This window comes from Budorcas taxicolor, chromosome 7 (assembly GCF_023091745.1).
Source record: "Budorcas taxicolor isolate Tak-1 chromosome 7, Takin1.1, whole genome shotgun sequence".
NCBI lineage: Eukaryota > Metazoa > Chordata > Mammalia > Artiodactyla > Bovidae > Budorcas > Budorcas taxicolor.
This window is the reverse complement of record NC_068916.1, coordinates 20,936,379-20,955,241: the sequence shown is the minus strand read 5'-3', so window position 1 is coordinate 20,955,241 and position 18,863 is coordinate 20,936,379. Positions and strand designations below refer to the sequence as shown.

Sequence of the window (18,863 nt, the reverse complement as noted above, 5' to 3'; positions counted from 1 at the left end):
TGTAGACCACAGGGAACTATATTTAATACCCTGAAATAAACGATACTGGAAAAGAATGTGAACGAGAATGTATATATTACAGCTGAGTCACTTTGCTGTACAGCAGAGATTAATGCAACACTGTAAATTAGCTATACTTCAATAAAATTAAAAAAAAAATCTCAAAACTCAGTCCACTATCTTTCCTAGATATGACATGTGGGATGCTAGTGGTGGTACCAGAATGGTGGGTATGGGTACTGGCTCATCCTACACCCATTTCACAGCGAGCGAAGTGGAGGCCCAGAGGAGTGGGGGGACTTTGACAATTTGGAAATCAGAGATGGAGCCGAGACTGGAACCCAAGTTTCCAGAACCCCTGTCTTTCATCACCCCAAACCTGAACATACACCTGAGGTTTGTAAACAGCACTGGATGTGTTTCAGTTTTTCTTCGCACAGTCCCGGAGAGGCTCCTGGACATGTCTGATAAGAGGAAGAGAGACAGAGATACAGACACAGGGAGACAGAGAGACAGCGAGAGTGAGATGGGAAGAAAGAGACAGGAAAAGAGAGACAGAGACAAAGGCAAAGAGAGAGAGAAGCCAATCTATTTTTTAAACAATAAATGCCCAGCTCATCCCCAAAGCCCCCCCCAACACCATTGCTACTGATCATTCAAGTCAAAAACAACTCTGCATTTCATTAAGCAGCAATTTAAGGGGAAAAAAAAATTCCATTTCTCACTCTTGCCTCAAATATTTAAAAGTCAGCCTGGAAGAATTAATCTGTCAGTTTCTCAACCTAAAGAGAAAGGCGTTGCTAAGTTCAGCAGTTGCTGAGCGAGGAGCCCCGTTGTGGGCACCCAGCCAAGGGCAGGAAGCTTTAGTTTTCACGTCAACCCAGCCTCTTCCAAGCTCGCTCTGGACGCTTTGCCTGGCAAACTGTGACTCCTGGAACATCATTCTACAAAACACCAAGCGCCTGACATTATAAGAGTTTGTCTGAATATGTGTTCATTGCATCTGTTTTAATTTACTTTACATGCTTTGGGGATTTATAATGTAAAAGCTATGAGTACAGACATTTATAAACAAAGTTTCATGTTTGTACATTTTTAAAGAATGTTGTAATAAACATAATTGATATTTTAAAATATGACTTCTTGGTCACTTCCGTCAGGCCGGAACCCAAGATGGCTGCGCTCTTGTTGAGACATGTTGGCCGTCACTGCCTCCGTGCCTACCTTAGTCCTCAGCTCTGTATCAGAAATGCTGTTCCTTTGGGAACCACAGCCAAAGAAGAAATGGAGAGGTTCTGGAAGAAGAACACTAGTTCAAACCGCCCTTTGTCTCCCCATATCAGCATCTACAGCTGGTCTCTTCCCATGGCGATGTCCATTTGCCACCGTGGCACTGGTATTGCCTTGAGTGCAGGAGTCTCTCTTTTTGGCTTGTCGGCCCTCTTGGTCCCTGGGAGCTTTGAGTCTCATTTGGAATTTGTGAAGTCCCTGTGTTTGGGGCCAGCACTGATCCACACAGCCAAATTTGCACTTGTCTTCCCTCTCATGTATCACACCTGGAATGGGATCCGACACTTGATGTGGGACCTAGGAAAAGGCCTGACAATTTCCCAGCTACACCAGTCTGGAGTGGCTGTCCTGGTTCTTACTGTGTTGTCCTCTGTAGGGCTGGCTGCCATGTGAAGAGCCGAAGTTCCCAGTGTCGTCATCCTACAAATTATCACATTGACCTGTCTTCCTGTTTGTTACTCTTGTCTTTGGCCAGGCCAAAGTTATTCTCGTTTGTTTAGACCCTTCTTTGCTTGCAGGTCCCCTTGGAGCTCAGCAGTAGAGTACCTTACAGAACCATAACGGTGGGAAAGGGTCCACTTTTCCCCTTATTTCTAAGGATGGAATGACTGCAAAAACTCCCTTTTCTTGCCCCCGGCTTGCAGCCTACTCTGGGCTTGGGAGCCTTCCTTCTCTCTCCATGTTAGGCCTTGATTTATGCTGAGGGTCAGCCTTTGGCTCCTTCTTCCTGAGACAGTGGAAACAATGCCAGCTCTGTGGCCTCTGCCATGGGGACTGGGAGTGGGGATTCGGGTGCCACTGCCTGTGGGTTGCTGGCTCAAAGGACAATTCTGTCCATTGGTCAGAGCCCAGGGTCTTTAGCACCCACACAATGTGACTGGAAGGAGAGGGGGTGGGGGTGGAGGAGAATTAGCCTGTCCCAGCTAGCAGGAGATAAAAAGAGTTAAGTTGGCTCTTGGAGCAGGTCTTGGGGAGAAGATATATAGATTTTGATGCAAGAAGAAAATCCAGAAAATTATTGTTGACTCCATTACGGGTTATTTCTTTTCCTTGTGTTTCCAGAAAAACCAAACCTCTTACTGTCATGTTTTCTAATCCAGAATCACGTGACATCTTTTTCTGAAACTGAATTAAAATTATTATTTTTCCTTTGAAAAAAAAAAAAAAAAAAAAAAAAAAAAAAAAAATAAAATATGACTTCTTTTTGAGCTATCAGAAGCCACAGTTCATCAAATTTAAGAGCCTGTCATTTCTAAGATGCATGTCTCTCACATTTCGAGACATTGAAGAAAATCAGTGATCCATCTCAGTAGGGCATGATGTTATGGGAAATATAATCATTCCACACATTTGTTCCCAAATCATTAACCCCTGCCCACCCAGAAGGCTATGGGAATCCAAGCCCCTAACTAGGTAGCATCAGAGGCAACATCGCTTGCCCCTTGGAAGGAAAGCTATGACAAACCTGGACAGTATATTAAAAAGCAGAGACATCACTTTGTCGACAAAGGTCCATATAGTCAAAGCTATGGTTTTTCCAGTAGTCAATGTACAGATGTGAGAATGGAACCATAAAGAAGGTTGAGCCCTAGAGAACTGATGCTTTTGAACTATAGTGCTGGAGAAGATGCTTCAGACTCCTTTGGACAGTGAGATCAATCCTAAAGGATACCAGTCAATCCTAAAGGAAATCAACCCTGAATATTCATTGGAAGGACTGATGCTGAAGCTGAAGCTCTAATGCTTTGGCCACCTGATGTGAAAAAACTCACTGGAAAAGACCCTGATGCTGGGAAACATTTGAGGACAAGAGGAGAAGAGAGCAACAGAGGATGAGATGTCAATAAAAGTATTAAAAAATAAAATTATGACTGACATAGAGAACAGATGTGTGATTGCCAAGGAGGAGAGGGATGGGAGAGGGAAGGACTGGAAGTTTGGGGTGAGCAGATGCAAACTATTACATATAGGATGGATAAACAACAAGGTCCTAGTGTACAGACCAGGGAAGTCTCTTCAATATCCTGTGGTAAACCATAATGGAAAGGAATATGAAAAAGAATATATATATATATAACTGCATTGCTTTGCCGTACAGCAGGAATTGACACAACACTGTAAATCAACTATGCTGCTGCTGCTGCTAAGTCACTTCAGTCATGTCCGACCCCACAGATGGCAGTCCACCAGGCTCCCCCGTCCCTGGGATTCTCCAGGCAAGAACAGTGGAGTAGGTTGCCATTTCTTCTCCAGCGCATGTAAGTGAAAAGTGCAAGTGAAGTCGCTCAGTCGTGTCCGACTCTTAGTGACCCCATGGACTGCAGCCCACCAGGCTCCTCCGTCCATGGGATTTTCCAGGCAAAAGTAGTGGAGTGGGGTGCCATTGCCTTCTCCTATACTTCAACAAAATAAACTTTTTAAAAATGAAATGACATTTGAGGCTCAGCCCTATTTCTGTTGGACAGCACGGCTTTGGGGAGTGGAGAATGTAGAGGAATGATTCATGTAAAACTCCACACAGTATAGAGTTAGACCTTTCCCAACAGGCACTCGAAGTTACTAAGTTGTTCTTAGCTCCTTTCCCATAAAAACAAAATACTGGGGAGGGAGGGATGAATTGTCAGAGCATAGAGGATTTTTAGGACAGTGAAACTATCCTCTCATGGTGGATTCACGTCAGTGTACATCTGTCTCAACTCATACAAGACCAAGAATGAGCCCTCTGGTCAACTACTGACATTGGGTGACAGTGACAGGTCCACGCAGGTCTACTGATTATAATGAATGTCCCGCTGGTGGGGGACTTTGATGATGGGGAGGCTGTGTACAGGTGGGGGGTAGGGGCATGTGGGGAAACCTCTGTTCCTTCTGCTCAGCTTTGCTGTGAACTTAAAACTGCTCTAAAAAAATAAAGTTTATTTTTTAAAAAATTGAACTTCCCTGGTAGCACAATGGATAAGAATTCACATGCCAATGCAGAGGACATGGGTTCAATCCCTGATCTGGGGAGAACCCACATGCAACTAACTCCATGTGCCACAGCAACTGAAGTCCCCACACCTTCACAAACAAGAGGAGTCACCACAAAGAGAAGCCTGCACGTGGCAACTAGAGACTGGCCCTCACTCTCTGCAACTAGATAAAGCCTGCTCGCAGCAAGGAGACCCCATGCAGCCAAAAATAAATCAATACATTTACGGAAAAATATCTTCTTACTTTAGTGCAATCATAGAATCATAAAATCTTCTTAGAAATAGTTTAGCCAATAGTTTCCATCAGAAGGTGATTCTGCCTCCTCCCAGGGGATGCTGGGCCATGACTGGAGCATCTGTGGTCCTCAGGACTAGGTGCTCCTGTCATTGAGTGGGTGGAGGCCTGAGAAGCCTCCCCTCACCCCACAGCACCCAGGACGGCCCCACAGTGGATGACTTGGTCTCGCGGTCCTCAGTGCCAAGGAGGAGAGATCTTGCCTTAATCAAAACCACCATGTCAATAAAAACAACATCTCATATTTACAGAGAACTCCTCCCACCTCCTTCTGGAGATGCTTCATTGGATCTGCACAACCTGGAAGGGGACTTCCCTGGTGGCTCAGATGGTGAAGGATCTGCCTGCAATGCAGGAGACCCGGGTTTGATCCTTGGGTCAGTAAGATCCCCTGGAGGAAGAAATGGCAACCCACTCTGGTATTCTTGCCTGAGAATTCCATGGACAGAGAAGCCTGGTGGGTTATAGTTCATGGGGTCACAAAGAGTCGGACAAGACCGAGCAACTAACACTTTTTGGACACGACTGAGCGACTAACACTTACACTTTCATTTCAACCAGGAAGGCAGCCAAGACAGGTGTCCTGCAGATGACAAATAACCAAGAGCTTCCCTGGGGCTGCAAGGTCACCTGTGACCTCCTCTACCCCCCTGTCCCAGTGAACTTGAAAAGTCCCACTTCCTCCCAGGGGCCCAGCTGGCCCCAAGTTCTCCATTTTCTGTGCAATGGTGCAAATGTTGTTCCGGTGTTGAGAAAGAGGGAATGGGGTGGGGCAGGGGAGGGGGGCATTTAGCAACTAGGACCAGAGGGCCCCCCCAAAAGCTTTCACCTTGCGAGGGTCACCCCTTTCTAGGTGGTATGGGGTACACTGTGTACCCCTCCCACCAAAGATATGCACACTTCCTAAGCCTGGTGGCTGGGAATAGGACCTGATCTGGAAATAGTGTCTCTGGGGGTGTCGCTGCGCTAAAGCGAGGTCACACGGAGTAGGGTGGCCCTGACCCAACAGCTGGCATTCTCAGAAGAGGGACATGCGGACACACGTGAGACTTAATACAGATTCTCTCCTTAACCAGTTCTACTCAGGCTACCTTTAACTTTTCAATGGGGCCTCGACGTTTGGGTCCCACGTTCATCTCTACACTGTACAATTTCAGCAAGAATCCTGCTAAGTTGGTGGACTGAGATTTCCCCCAGTTTCCACATCTGATCACCCCCATACTTCACTGGGCTCCTCAGACCCTCCCCCAGCCAATGTCTGCACCCAGAATCTGAGAGATCCCTTATCCAGAATTACCCCAGTGCTTCCTCTTAGCAGTCTCCCATCCCCTGACCCTCACCTGCTCCTTGGCTACTCACTGCCACTGGTCTACACTGTATTCAGAGTGGAGCCTGGTTCTAAAATGAGGTTTCTTTTCCCATTGCAATCATTTCTGGGTAAACTCTTGTTTTTACTGTTGTAACTACCGTCCAGCTCTGGGTTTTCTCTGACAGACACACAGGGTGAAGGCCATGTGACAACAGGGGCAGAGACCAGACTAATATGTCTATGAGCCACAGGGCGCTAGGGGTTGCTGGCAACCACCATTTTTCAGAAGGGTTTCCCTTCTCAGAGGGTAAGAGAATTGACTTTACCAGTTGGCTCAGTGGTAAAGACTGCCTGCAATGCAGGAGGCGAAGGAGACACGGGTTCAATCCCTGGCTCAGGAAGATCCCATGGAGAAGGAAATGGTAACGCACTCTAGTATTCTTGCCTGGAAAACCCCATGGACAGAGGAGCCTGGCGGGCTACAGTCCACAGGGTCTCAAAGAATCAAACACGACTGAGGGACTGAGCACACACATACACACACACACCACCTTCCAGAAGCCGGAAGAGGCAAGAAAGCCCCTGCTCTGGGGACCCGGGGGGAGCATGGCTCCGTCCACAAAGATTGCAGACTTCTGACCTCTAGGACTGGGAAAAAACAGATTTCTGTTGCTTCAGGCCACTTGGTCTGTGGTGCTTTGTAACAGGGCCCCAGGAAAGTCACACAATTAGCCAAAGACAAGGTTGCTAGGGTTGGCGCATTATTTCTCAACCTCCCCCCACCCCACCCCCATCCCCCAGCAATGGCCTGTCTGTTCAGCCCGGGAGCTACATGGACTTGGCCCAGTTCACCTCCGGTCTTTGATTTCTCTTGACTTTTTAGTCCACCAAATTAAGGGGTTTCTTAAGAAGGCAGGGGCCGAGGTCATGGCCTTGACAAAAAAGGACAAAATGTGACCAGTGCTCAGCATCACGAAGCTACTGGGCAGGTTGCAGATTCATTTGCATCCCAGATTCACCTGGTCCCTCACCCTGGCACCTCCTCAGGCGCAGAAAACACATGTACACACCCACCGACACCCACGGTTATGAAAAGCAGACTCTCAACTAATTGTCATGCAGCAAAGATGGGTCACTTTTTTGTATTTTATCATCTCCAAACAGTTAAATTTCAGACATTCCAAAAAAGGAGCAATTTCTACAAATCAGTCTTTCTCCCTTGGCACTGCATCCGGCATGGAGGGGGCAGGGGCTGGGAAGGCTGCTCCACAGGCACAGTGCCCAGGAGGGGCCCCCCAGACAGGATGACCAGGCCTGGTGTCCAGAGTGCTGGGGAGGAGGGAGACTTTGTCCATGATGACTCCACTCCCCACCCCCCAACCTGTCTCGTAGCAAACTTCTCAGCACAGGCCTTCTCCCTGGCCTCTTCCCTTGATGTCCTGGGCACAGGTGTCACCCTCACGTCTCTGTGCCCTGAAAGACTGCTTCTCTCATTACACACCTGGGGAGCTAATGAAATACACAGCCCGGGGCCCCAGCCCTGCCACCCTCCAGGGACCCTGACTTAGAGAGCTGGGCCAGGGACAGGATGGCCCCAGGGGCCTGTCTCCACACTGCCCCCGGCGCACACACAAGCGTTTCATTCACGTGGTGCTCCCGGCGCCTGGCACCCGGTCTGAAGCTTAAAATAGGCACACAACCAGCCTTTGTTGGGGAGAGGAAGGAAGGAAGGAAGGTTTCAGACAAAGAAGACAGCAAACTGCACCATCCAGGAAAGCTGAGGGCATGCGCTGGGTGGGCAGAGTGGGAGGTACCGTTCGTGGAGTCAAAGTGAAGGTCAGCCCGAAGGTGGGGTGAGGCCAACTCCCCACCGAGGGAGCAATTTGATTTTGTCGAGTGGGTGAAGATGGCAGGGAAAATGATAAACCAATCTCAGCTTTAGACAGAAGATTCTTGTTATGGTGGGAGTGAGGGTCAACCCACCAGAGCAGGAGAGACTAGAGGCTGATCTGCCAGCTGGGATGTTCTGAGCAAGAAACAGGGAAGCATTTAACTCAAGGAGGGAAGAAATGCAGACAAGAGAAAGAGAAACAGAACCAGAGGGCTCATGCCTGAACGACCCCCAACTATGGAGGTTCAGTTTGGAGGTCTGTCAAATGCTCAGGAAAGAAAAAAGCCATTGACACAGCAGACCGATTCTTCACTGCCAAAACGCAGGAGCAGCCCAGAGGTCCACCAACAAGTGAACAGATAAACACGTGTGTTCTTTCACACGGGAACGTCTCTCAACCATGAAAAGGAGAAGCCCTGACACTATCACGTGGACAGACCCTGAGAACCCGACACACAGTGAGAGAAGCAAACACAGAAGGACACACAGGGTGTGATTCCACTGATGGGAAACGTCCAGAACAGGCCAATCCACAGACACAGAGAGTAGGTTCCTGGTGGTCAGGGGCTAGGGAGGTGACTGCTCATGGGGATGGAGGTCTTACTGGAGTACTGGAAGGTTCTAAGTCAGGTTTATGGAGATGGTTGCAAAACTCGATAAACTTACCAAAAAACTGAAGTGTGTGCTAAAGTGGCTGACTTTTACGATGTGGCAATTGTACCTCCATTTAAGAAATAAGCAGTAAGACTTTATCCGTTTGCAAGGTTCTCCAGGAGAACTTGCTTCCCAGGTGGCACAGTGGTAAAGAATCCGCCTGCCAGTGCAATAAACGCAAGACAAAAATGAAGAGAAAAGAAAAGAAAAACTAGAAACTTGGGAGACTCAGATTTGATCCCTGGGTCGGGGAAGATCCCCTGGAGAAGGAAGTGGCAACCCACTCCAGTATTCTTGCCTGGAAAATCCCATGGACAGAGGAACCTGGTGGGCTACCGTCCATGGAGTTGCAAAGAGTCAGACACGCATGCACCCAGCAGGAGAATTAGTACTTTTCCTAAAAGAGTCTCAGAGCTGCCCACCAGCCCCGCTGCCCACCAGCTAGCGGGACAAGATGCAACATCACAGGATGGAAGAGGAGAAGGCGGGACCTGAGCAGCTGGGACAAGTCACCCATCTTTGTAGTGACCCATTCTGATCTCTGAGGTCTCCTGGGTGTCATATGGAATGAATACTTTCTTCTAGACCCTGAAGAGAGAAAGAGAGACCATGCCCAAGGGCAGCACAAGAAAGAAGTGGTGAAAAGTGAGGTTCAGAGCTATTGAGGTGAGCATTGAACAGGTGACCCTTGACATCATCAAGGACAGAAGACTGAAGAAGACAAACCTTCCCAGAACAAAGACACAGCTCGGCCGATCATCCTTGGGCTGTGAAGACACAGCCACCTGTAGGGGAGCAATGGAAAGAGAAGTTCGTGTCCACATCCTGCAATCACACAACTGTCCTGGGAACCATCCCCTCTAGAAAGCTCCAGAAAGTTCCAAAGTCATGGAGGCCAGGCCCAACCACGCTTTTCTAAGAAACTACAAAGGAGTTTCAAGAATTCAATTGCCCAGGACTTCCCTGGAGGTCCAGTGGTTAAGACTCTGAGCTTCCACTGCAGGGGGTATGGGTTCAACCCCTGGTCGGGGAACTAAGATCCTGCATGACCCATAGCACAGCCCCTCAACAAAGAATAACACACACACAAGTGCCTAGAAAATACTATTTTAAAAATAATTATTTATTACCAGATGCAAATAAGAAAACTTGTAATAACACCTTGGAGGGAAGAAGGCGCTTTTTACACTACTACAGGGTATACCAAAAAAAAATGCCTCCATTCAGTAAGCAAAAAGCTTACTGCGTGAGGGTAATTCATATTCAGTTGTCTTTCCCTTCAAACTATAGGGCCCTGGGCTTTATGAAACATGGAGCAGAAAGCAATGGCACTGATTACAATCATTTTCAGTAAAAGACCAAGAACCATCTGAAGAACTCAAGCTTCTGAGGAAGACGCCTGTACTTGGTTACGATCAAGGAATATAATCACAAATGTTGGCTTCTTTCAGTGCCGGCAGCCGACCAGTTAATCCCATACTCAAAACCAGTAGAAGTGTTTGAAACCCACATGAAAGACCCACCTAGAAAGAATTCAACATTTCTAAATTTTTCTAAAAGTGGTGTGATTTTTTTTTTCTCCTCTCAAAAGAACACAAGATGACATAAAAACCAACCCAAACCTGAATGGCCATACTTCCCAAGGGTGAAAGGTGAGATGTGATATTTAAAGGAGAAAATAACTTAGTTTTGTTTCCAACAGGGGGTTTCCACCAGGGGTGATTCTGCCCCCTGGGGACAGGGGGCAATATCTGGGGATATCTGTCATTGTCACACTGGTGGAGAGGTGCTCCTAGCATTGAGTGGATGGGGTCAAAGATGCTGCTCCTCACTCCACAGGGCCCAGGATGGCCCCCCACAAAGGATGACCTGGCATTAAGGCCAGCAGTGCACTGTTTACGAGCACTGCCAAGCAGAAAGACCCTGGCCCATCACAGGAAGTCAACTTATAAATCTCATATATTTATTTTTATTCGTTTATTTTTTGGCCACACTGTACAGCATATGGGATTTTAATTCCTCAACCAGGGGTTGAAGTCACGCCCCCTGCATTGGAAGGCAGAGTGGGAAGTCCCATGTCAAGCTCAAGCATTTAAAGAGCATATAATTGTGGCCCAGTGGCCCCCTTCAGGGCACACACCCGAATGGTTCCTGTGGGGTACACTTCATCAGAACGACCCAAGATCCTTTCTCTTAAGTAGATGTGCTTGTTCCTTGATAAAGCTTCAGAATCCAGGCAGATCCAGGTAGACTTGTCCGTTGTCATTGTTGTTTTTCCCTCATTTTTAATAATGTGAAGAAAAAAATTTTTTGCAGATTCTTTTTTTAAAACTCCAGAAAGGATTCTTACATGCACCCCAAGATTGAGGGACTGAAATCAAGCTCCAAGTGATTTCTTCCCTCTCCTCCCTGACAACCCAGTAATTCTACCCACCCACCTTCCTCCCCCCCCAATAAACCTTAATTTAGAACATTATTATCAACACGCACATATCCTCGCCATGTGCCAGGAGTGTGCAAGGTACACGCATCTCCTCGTTTCACCCTCGCAGCGATCCTGTGAGGTACCTGCTCCAGTTTTATTACTCCCATTTTACAGAGGAGTAAACTGAACCCCCAGAGGGGATACAGCCAAGAGAGCAGTCAGAGGGGACAGGAGAAGGCAGGCGCACCTATCAGAGCCCCTCCACTCTCAGCCTTTGCAAGACCACAGCTTGCAACTGAGCAAATTTGAGAACTTGGCATTTGCCTCGCTGACATCCAGCAATGGTGAAGGCTCTTTGCTGCTCATCACGCTTGTCTTCTCCAACCCATATTCCAGCCCCGAGCAACCCCCGCTTCACAGGGAAACTCAAGTGCCACCCACTTCCCTCAATATCATTGTCCCCAAAACTTCTACTTTGATTCCTGACTCCTGACTCCCCAAATTCCTGAAAAATTCAGCCACCAACACAAACCTTTCCACTTCCCCTCTGTGCCCTGCATGCCAGAAACAGACCTCAGTGCGTCCAGCATCCATTGTCTGCAACTCACTGAGTTACTAAGGGGTCTCTGCCTACACCAGATGATTAGCCAAAGTGGGGGGCGATTCCCCTCCACTCTCCTCATTACTGACTTCAAACCTAGACCCCCCCCACATTTACTCCAGAATAGTCAACCTTCTGCAAAACACCTGGCCCGGGGCGGGGGGTGGCGGGGGGGTGTCTCCCAGCCTCCAGCCCACCTCCCTCCACTCTCCTCTCTCTCTCATCTCTCATAGACACTCCGTTTCTCCCGACAGCCATCAGATGCCTTTAGAAAGAACCCTGACCCCCTCCCACTTCTCTCAGTTCCCCCGAAGTCTGCTCTTTGACCTTGTGCCAGCTCACCCTGACCCCAAGTTCCTCCACCATCACCAACTCCATCGCAGTCCACCCCCCTGCTACCCTGGAGCCCCAGCTCCAGCCCAATCCCCAACTCCAATGACAGCCCCCAACTCCAGCCCAGATCCCCAGCCTCCTTTCAGTGGACCCCGACCCCCAACTCCAATCCAAATTCCCAGCCTCAGCCTCTTCCTCCTCAACGGACTCCATCCCTCAACTCCATCAGCAGCCCCCTCCCCAGCTAACCTTCAACCCCCAGCTCAAGAACCCCAACTCTAACCCAACCCAGGGCCCAGCCCATCTTTAGGAACCCCGGCGTCCAACTCAGCTCGGATTCCCAGACCCTCCTCACAGACCGACTCTCAACTCCAGCCAGGATTCCCAGACCCTCCTCACAGACCCCAACCTCAACTCCAGCCCGGATCCCCAGTGCCTCCTCACAGACCCCAACCCCCAACTCCAAACAGGATCCCCAGTGCCTCCTCACAGACCCGGACAGCCAACTCCAGCCCGGGTCCCCGGTGTCTCCTCACAGACCCCGAATCTCAACTTCAGCCCAAATCCCCAGTGCCTCCTCATAGACCCCGATCCCCAACTCCAGCCCATATGCCTAGTCCTTCCTCGCAGACCCCGACCCCCAACTCCAGCCCGGATTCCCGGTGTCTCCTCACAGACCCCGACCTTCAGCTCCCGCCCAGAATCCCGGGCGCCTCCTCACAGACCCCGACCCCCAACTCCGTCCCTAGCCAAATCGGAGCCGTTCCAGGATTCCCCCACCCGCAGCCGCCCAGGCCTCCCCACGGCCCCGGCCGCGCCCTGTCCCCGGGGCTTGAGGCGAGGGCAGCAGACCCAGGCCCGAATAGCGGCGGCAAGCTCCCTTACCTGCGCTAGGGCCACCGCGGCCGCCTCAGCCCCGCCGCGCAGCCGAACCCACAGCCGGCGGGCGAGCACTCGCTCCCCTCTGCGGGGGCAGGGCCAGCAGGCGGGGGGCGGGCACCGGAGGCTGATGCGGCCAATCTCGAGTCCCGGCGACGGGAGCTAGGGCTGGGGGCGGGGCGCAGAGCAGGCAGCGAGGTAGGGTGCGCCCGGGGGAGGGGGCGGGGTGTGGGGTGCGGGCGGGGCCGGGAGGCGGAGCGTTGAGTGGCACCGCGGCTGGCCACCCGCAAGGGAAGAAGGCGCGGAGGGCGGGGCTATGCTAATATGCAAATAGGTACATAGTGGTGGATCGCTCCGCTAGGGTCCAGCTGAATTTCAGAGGTGACTTGGTGACTGACGTCGAGGAGGCGCGAGGCGATTTGCCAGTTCAAATCCCGGGTAAGATCGAGGGTTCAAATCCGTATCCTAGCTCACTTGGGGGTAAGAACGTCCCCTCCCGATCTGTCGCTTGACCTCCGGACAATGGTAATAACTGCTCCCTTTGCTTGAATGGTTTGCATAAGGCTAGGAGGAGAAACGATATTATCCCCGTTTTACGGAGGTGGAAACTGAGTCTCAGAGAGGTCAAACTCAAGGTTATTCGCCCAACCCTGTCCAGGGTTTCATAATATCCTGAGTCTTGATTGTAAAATGCAGATTTACCGGCCCTCACCCAGATGGAATGAACCAGAATCCTGAAGCTGACTGGACCCCTGGAGTGTGCATTGTTGACATGCTCCCCTGGTGATGTTGGGAAGCATTTGGTGTGTCTCTAAAAGTATAGGGCAGTCATAGAGAGAGAGTTTCTCATGCAGGAGGATGAAGCCATTGTACTATGGGACATCAGGAACTTTGTGCAACACTGTTACTCTATGATCTGAACTGCTGGCCTACCAGCTGGGCCCCCCAGGGCTGCTGTCATCCCCGCAGGAAATCTCCCTGCTCACTTCCCGCAGTGCACAGACAGAACCAGAGATCTGAGGACTGCATCTCCCTCCCCAGCTCCATCCCTCAGGAGGAATTACTGTCTGAACAAGGGTGGCGAACTGGTGGCCCCGAAACAAGATGTGGCACCCAAATCCTATAAAAATTCTAAATTTGATGCCAAAATTGAAAAACTAGGATGTTTCATGAAAAGAGATTCAGATTTCCAGGAGCTCTTGAAAACTTAGGTCTGGCAATTCCTTGAACTCTCAGGTGAAGGGACTGATTGCCAGTGACCCCAAAGACAGATTCAGGCAGGGCTGGGGCAAGGGAAGTGAGACACCTTTCTCAAATCTAGAACCTAAAGGGGTGTCCCCAAACATTCACCATCAAGAAAAATACTATATAAATGTCTTTTTATTTTTGGCCACAGAGCGTGCAGCTTGTGGGATCTTAGTTCCCCTATCAGGGATCAAACATGCGCCCCTTGCATTGGAAGCTCAGCATCTTAACCACTGGACTGGCAGGGAATTCCCCATAAATGTCATATTTTAAAAATCAAAATAAATGCAGAAATAATCCATGGTGAACAAAATAACTACAGTTTTAAAGAAAGACAAGATTTGATTCTGTGTTTGTGCACACCAGCTCCCTGGCTACCCTCTAGCCCCAGCCCTGTCAGATCCTATCTTTATTTCAAATCGTGATGTTTTGCTCATCATGGATTCCCTTGCATTAAATATTGCATTAAGATATATATCTAGATGACTTGAGTATTTTTTTTTCCCTCACCTGTGGAGAGAGCCTCATTCTCCTCACCCTGGGGCACCGTGGGGACATTTCAATGCTTCTCCCTCTAGCCCCAGCCCCACTTATCAATTGGCAAACTTGGCGACTTGCCTGGTAGTTCAGTGGCTAAGACTCCGAGCTGCCAGTGCCAGGGGCCTGGGTTTGAGCTAGACCCCACATGCCTCAACTAAAGTTCCCACGTGCCACAACTAAGACCCAGTGCAGTCAAATAAATAAATTAAGCTAAAAAAAAATTGCAAACTCTGTCCTGAGCCATTTAGCAGATGGGAAAGCTGAGGCCCTGCAGGTTTTCCCCCCACATAATATGGGGATCATCATGCCTGCCAGAGCCCTTCCATTGACTGCAGTAAGTACTGGGTCCAGCAGGGCCTGTGAGATCTCCGGTGGGGACCACAGAGGAGAAGCAGTGGAATGTCCCCACGGTGCCCCAGAGTCCTCGTTCACAGCAGTCCAAGCTCTTCCCACAGCCCCCTCCCTCAGCGCCGCCCCACACCTCCCCATCTTTCCGGTCCCTCATCCTTTCCAGGTGGCGAGCTAACTTCCCCGACCCCAAAGAAGGTGCACTGGTGGGGAATGTGGAATCCACGACTTTATTGCAGGAAGACTATTTCTAGAGTGAATGCTACACAGACCCCACAACAGGGGGCAGGGGGACACCCACATGCGAGGGGGCAAAGGGGCAGGGGCGGAGTCACAGCAAGCATGGCCTGGCACGGTCCCCAGAACCCCTCTGTCCCCCAGGGTCGGGGCAGGGCCTGGGGCAGGAGAGGCCTGGAGGCGGGCAGGGCCCCAGGGAGATTGTGCTATCAGGGTGTGTCCCTGAGAAAGGGCCGCAGACCCCCGCCCAGCCCCACTTTCTCTGGCACCTTCAAGTGGGAGGGGTCAACACCAGTTGCTGTGGGCCCTGGACCCACCACAGGCCAGGGTGGCTCAGCTATACCCAAATAGGATGTTACCTGTTCTTCCATGGGCCTGTCCACATGCCGGGCAGTGACACACACGTGCATATGCACACACACAGTGTACCCAGTAAATATCTGCGGAATGAGCAGCCACACAGATGCAAGGGGAAAAACACACTGCTACCAAGATGGACACAAACAGTCCCTCTCACCCACATACAGTCCACGTGGTCACATGACAACAGCCACAAGGCCTCTCTCTCCTATGTGTGCATGCACATACACACAGACACACACATACACACAGCTTCCTCACACTTCATGACCCAGTGCTGCTAAATGGCTCCAGGGAGAGGCCCAGGAGGCAGGCAGCTGAGACCCTCCATCCCAAGACCACAGGCAACTGAATGCTGCCCACGAGCACATGAGCTGGGATGTGGGTCCATCCCTGGTCATCCCTTCAGATGAGGCCACAAATGAATGCTGTTGCAAGTTGCTGAGTTTGTGGTCATGTGTTCCCTAGCAACAGCTGATGGATACAGATGTGAGGCTGAAAGACACCTTACTACAGAGTGAAACAGGTGTGGCATTCCTCAGTCAGGACAAAAAGGTTTACCAATACTTTCTATTATTAATAAATCACATCACCCACACCCAAAAATGCAGCCACGTACAGCCACACTCTTGCAGGTGCCAAGGTCACCCATCACAAGTGTCCAGTCCTGTTGGCAACCACATGACCCACATCTCCGTACACTCTACACTGTGATCACACTGCATACTGTCACACACACAAGAGCCCCCCATACATGCTTAGACGTAAGCCATCCGCCCAGCACACCGAGGTGCCTAGTTCATCATCCCATGGGATTCCCCCCCCGCCACCCTAGGCCTACAGGTCACCTTCACACTGGCCGACACAGCTTCACCGGGTCCCATGAGTGTGGTGTCATCTAGACACTTAAAAAAACATTATTTCAGGGTGGCGGGCACACCCTGACTCCAGGACACACACCTTCCTGGGCAGCCTCCATGGCCTAGTAGGTGGAAGGCAACAGGTTGGGCAGAGCTCTGCCTCCAGCCCCACGGACCTTGCTAGTGCTGGGTCCGGATGCCTGCCTCTGACAGGGTCTGGCTCCCCCTCCCCTCGTTCTCTGTCCATGGGCTGTGTCCAGGAAGGCCCTCCATATTCATCCCAGACAGTCTCCTGGAGTTGTGCTGTGGCCATTGGCCGGTTCTGGGCCTCCTCTACCTGCACCCCAGGCCCAGGCCGGGTGTGGAGTGGGATTCCGGGCTGGTGGGGCACTGCTGAGGGCCCTGTTTGGTTATTGCCTGGCAGCCTGAGACCCAGCCCGCAAAGCCCCCCACCAAGCTGTGGGGACGGGAGCGAGAGGAGTGGTCTAGGACCTGGGTTGGGGGAGCCCAGGTCAGAGGTCATGAGGGATGGAAAGGGGAGGGGAGTGTATGTTAAACACCAAATAGGAGAAAACAAAAACTGAGGTCCATGTGCATTTCAACTCCCTCCTCCCCAGCAAGGTCACAGTGATCTAATGGAGGGACCCAAGGGGAAGGGGCAGGAGTGGCAGACACGGAGATGGGGGAAAAAACCAGCGTCCTCAGTCCAGATAGGGACAAACAGCTTCCCCCCCACTGCCTGTTTTCCCACGTGCAGATCATGGGGGCCACCTCCAGCACTCGCCTTCCAGGGATACAGACAGGATGGGGGGTCAGAGCAAAGAGGGAGGGGACAACAGAGTGATGCAACAGAGCTGGGTTGCCACAAGCCCAGATCTGCCACAGGCTCGGCAAGGCCTCAGTTTCCCCTCCGTAAATGGTGGATGAAGGGAGAGAAGTGGAAGAGGTGGGAGGGAGGCCGGGAGAGGAGGAGAAAGGGAGCAGGAAGAGGACACAGGACTTGGGGAGAGACCTGTGCCTGGGACAAAGGGGTGCCGGTGGTGGCGGGCTCTCTGGGCTCACATGAGAATGCATTTGCCCTTGATGCGGTCTGTCCTCTTCTGTTTGCTGGAGCGCTTGCCGTCGATGTTCAGGCTCATGTTCCGGCGCGTCTCCAGCGTGAGCAGCTCCTGGAAGAGCTCTTTGACATTGTAGTTCATCTTGGCCGAAGTCTCCATGAAGGCGCACTTCCACTCCTGGGCCACAGCCTGGGCCTCGCGGGTGTCTACCTCCCGCTGGGTCTCGTCGCACTTGTTGCCCACCAGCATGACGGGGATGTCCTCCACGCTGCCCTTGATCTGCACGATGAGCTTGTAGATGGGGCCCAACTCCTCCAGCGACTGCTTGCTGGTGACTGAGAAGACCAAGATGAAGGCATGGCCCTTGGAGATGGACAGCCGCTGCATGGCCGGGAACTGGTGACTGCCCGTGGTATCAGTGATCTGCAGCGTGCACACACTCTTGTCGCAGCTGATGACCTGCCGGTAGGTGTCCTCGATGGTGGGGATGTAGGTGTCCCGGAACGTGCCTTTGACGAAGCGCAGCACCAGCGAGCTCTTGCCCACGCCGCCCGCCCCGAACACCACCACTCGGTAGTCGTTGCTCTGTTCAGGCATCTTCCACACGGGGCTGTGGGGCGGGGCCGGGAGAGCTCGCAGCTGCGGCTGCTAGAACCCCAGACCGACCCTGCACAGAGAGGAGTGTCAGATGCAAAAGGCCCACCCAGGTTGGGAGGGAGCGAGAGGGGTGGGCTTCTCGGAGGAGGCAGCATTTCTCCTGCCTCCCCATCGATCTGGTTGACTTTGCCATTCAGAGCCGCATCCTCTGCCTGTCTGCTTTCCCTCAGTGAAATCTGGGGCTTGAGCTCTTTCAGGGTGTGGAAAGACTTGACTGGAAGGAGCGTGGAGATGCCGGCATGGGGTGCACACCCGCAGCTCCCTCCAACTGTGCGCTCCCCCAGCCCCCAAGAGGCACTGGCTTTTCCCTGGGTCTGTGACTGGGGCAAGCTGCCTTGCCTCCCTGAGTGTTTTCTCCTCTGCAAAACAGGTGAAGTGGTGCCTGTCTCCAGCCATCACAGGCTCTTTGCTGTCCCTCAAGCCCACGGGAGCTGCATGGTGGGGTATCTTTAAAATGCAGATGGCAGGGCCTCAGCCCTGGAAGCAGTGAATCCTTTGGTCCAGGGCCACAGTCCTGGGAACTTGCATTTTAAAGCTGCTCTCCTTCCCGCATCCCCTAAGTGTGATCCTGGTGCCAGAGGTCCAAAATTTTGCAAATCATAAAGCCGGTTTTCCAGGTTATAGATGAGAAAACTAAACTTAGTCTAGAGAAAGCCCCACTTCCTAAACTCCAAACCCAGACTACAGTCTGGCCTGCCACCCAGCTCTGATGTGTCCATAGGAACAGAACTCTCTGCAAGGGAGTCCTCTCATCCTCTGTCCCCTCCTCAGTGCTCAGAGAGGTCCAGTGACCTTGGGAGGTCACACAGCACAGCAGTTCCTAAAATGATGACTGTGGGGGAAGAACTGTGGCCTAGGGGAGAGAAGGCAGGAATCTTGTCTCCAGCATCTGCATCCTTATCTATAGAA

The 18,863-nt window shown here is 51.3% G+C and overlaps 2 protein-coding genes and 1 long non-coding RNA gene across 3 annotated transcripts in view; 1 reads left to right on the top strand and 2 right to left on the bottom strand.

The window, feature by feature from the left end:
* Nucleotides 1–12,726, bottom strand: part of LOC128050329 (uncharacterized) — a 134,775-nt gene extending 122,049 nt beyond the window's left edge. Inside the window, exon 1 of the long non-coding RNA XR_008199673.1 lies at nucleotides 12,656–12,726. This is a non-coding gene — a long non-coding RNA (uncharacterized LOC128050329). The remainder of the gene's footprint in view (nucleotides 1–12,655) is intronic.
* On the top strand, nucleotides 1,153–2,482 carry LOC128050328 (succinate dehydrogenase cytochrome b560 subunit, mitochondrial). Its single transcript, XM_052642554.1, has one exon. It carries the CDS (start codon nucleotides 1,174–1,176, stop codon nucleotides 1,681–1,683), a length of 510 nt encoding a protein of 169 aa, XP_052498514.1. The 5' UTR covers nucleotides 1,153–1,173; the 3' UTR covers nucleotides 1,684–2,482.
* Nucleotides 12,727–17,297: 4,571 nt separating the features above from the next.
* Nucleotides 17,298–17,894, bottom strand: DIRAS1 (DIRAS family GTPase 1). The gene has a single exon (XM_052644219.1). It carries the CDS (start codon nucleotides 17,892–17,894, stop codon nucleotides 17,298–17,300), a length of 597 nt encoding a protein of 198 aa, XP_052500179.1.
* Nucleotides 17,895–18,863: the final 969 nt, after the last annotated feature.

Bases quoted from the DNA above. Each gene is read 5' to 3' on its own strand.
- LOC128050328 (XM_052642554.1), top strand. From the start codon at position 1,174: ATGGCTGCGCTCTTGTTGAGACATGTTGGCCGTCACTGCCTCCGTGCC.
- DIRAS1 (XM_052644219.1), bottom strand. From the start codon at position 17,894: ATGCCTGAACAGAGCAACGACTACCGAGTGGTGGTGTTCGGGGCGGGC.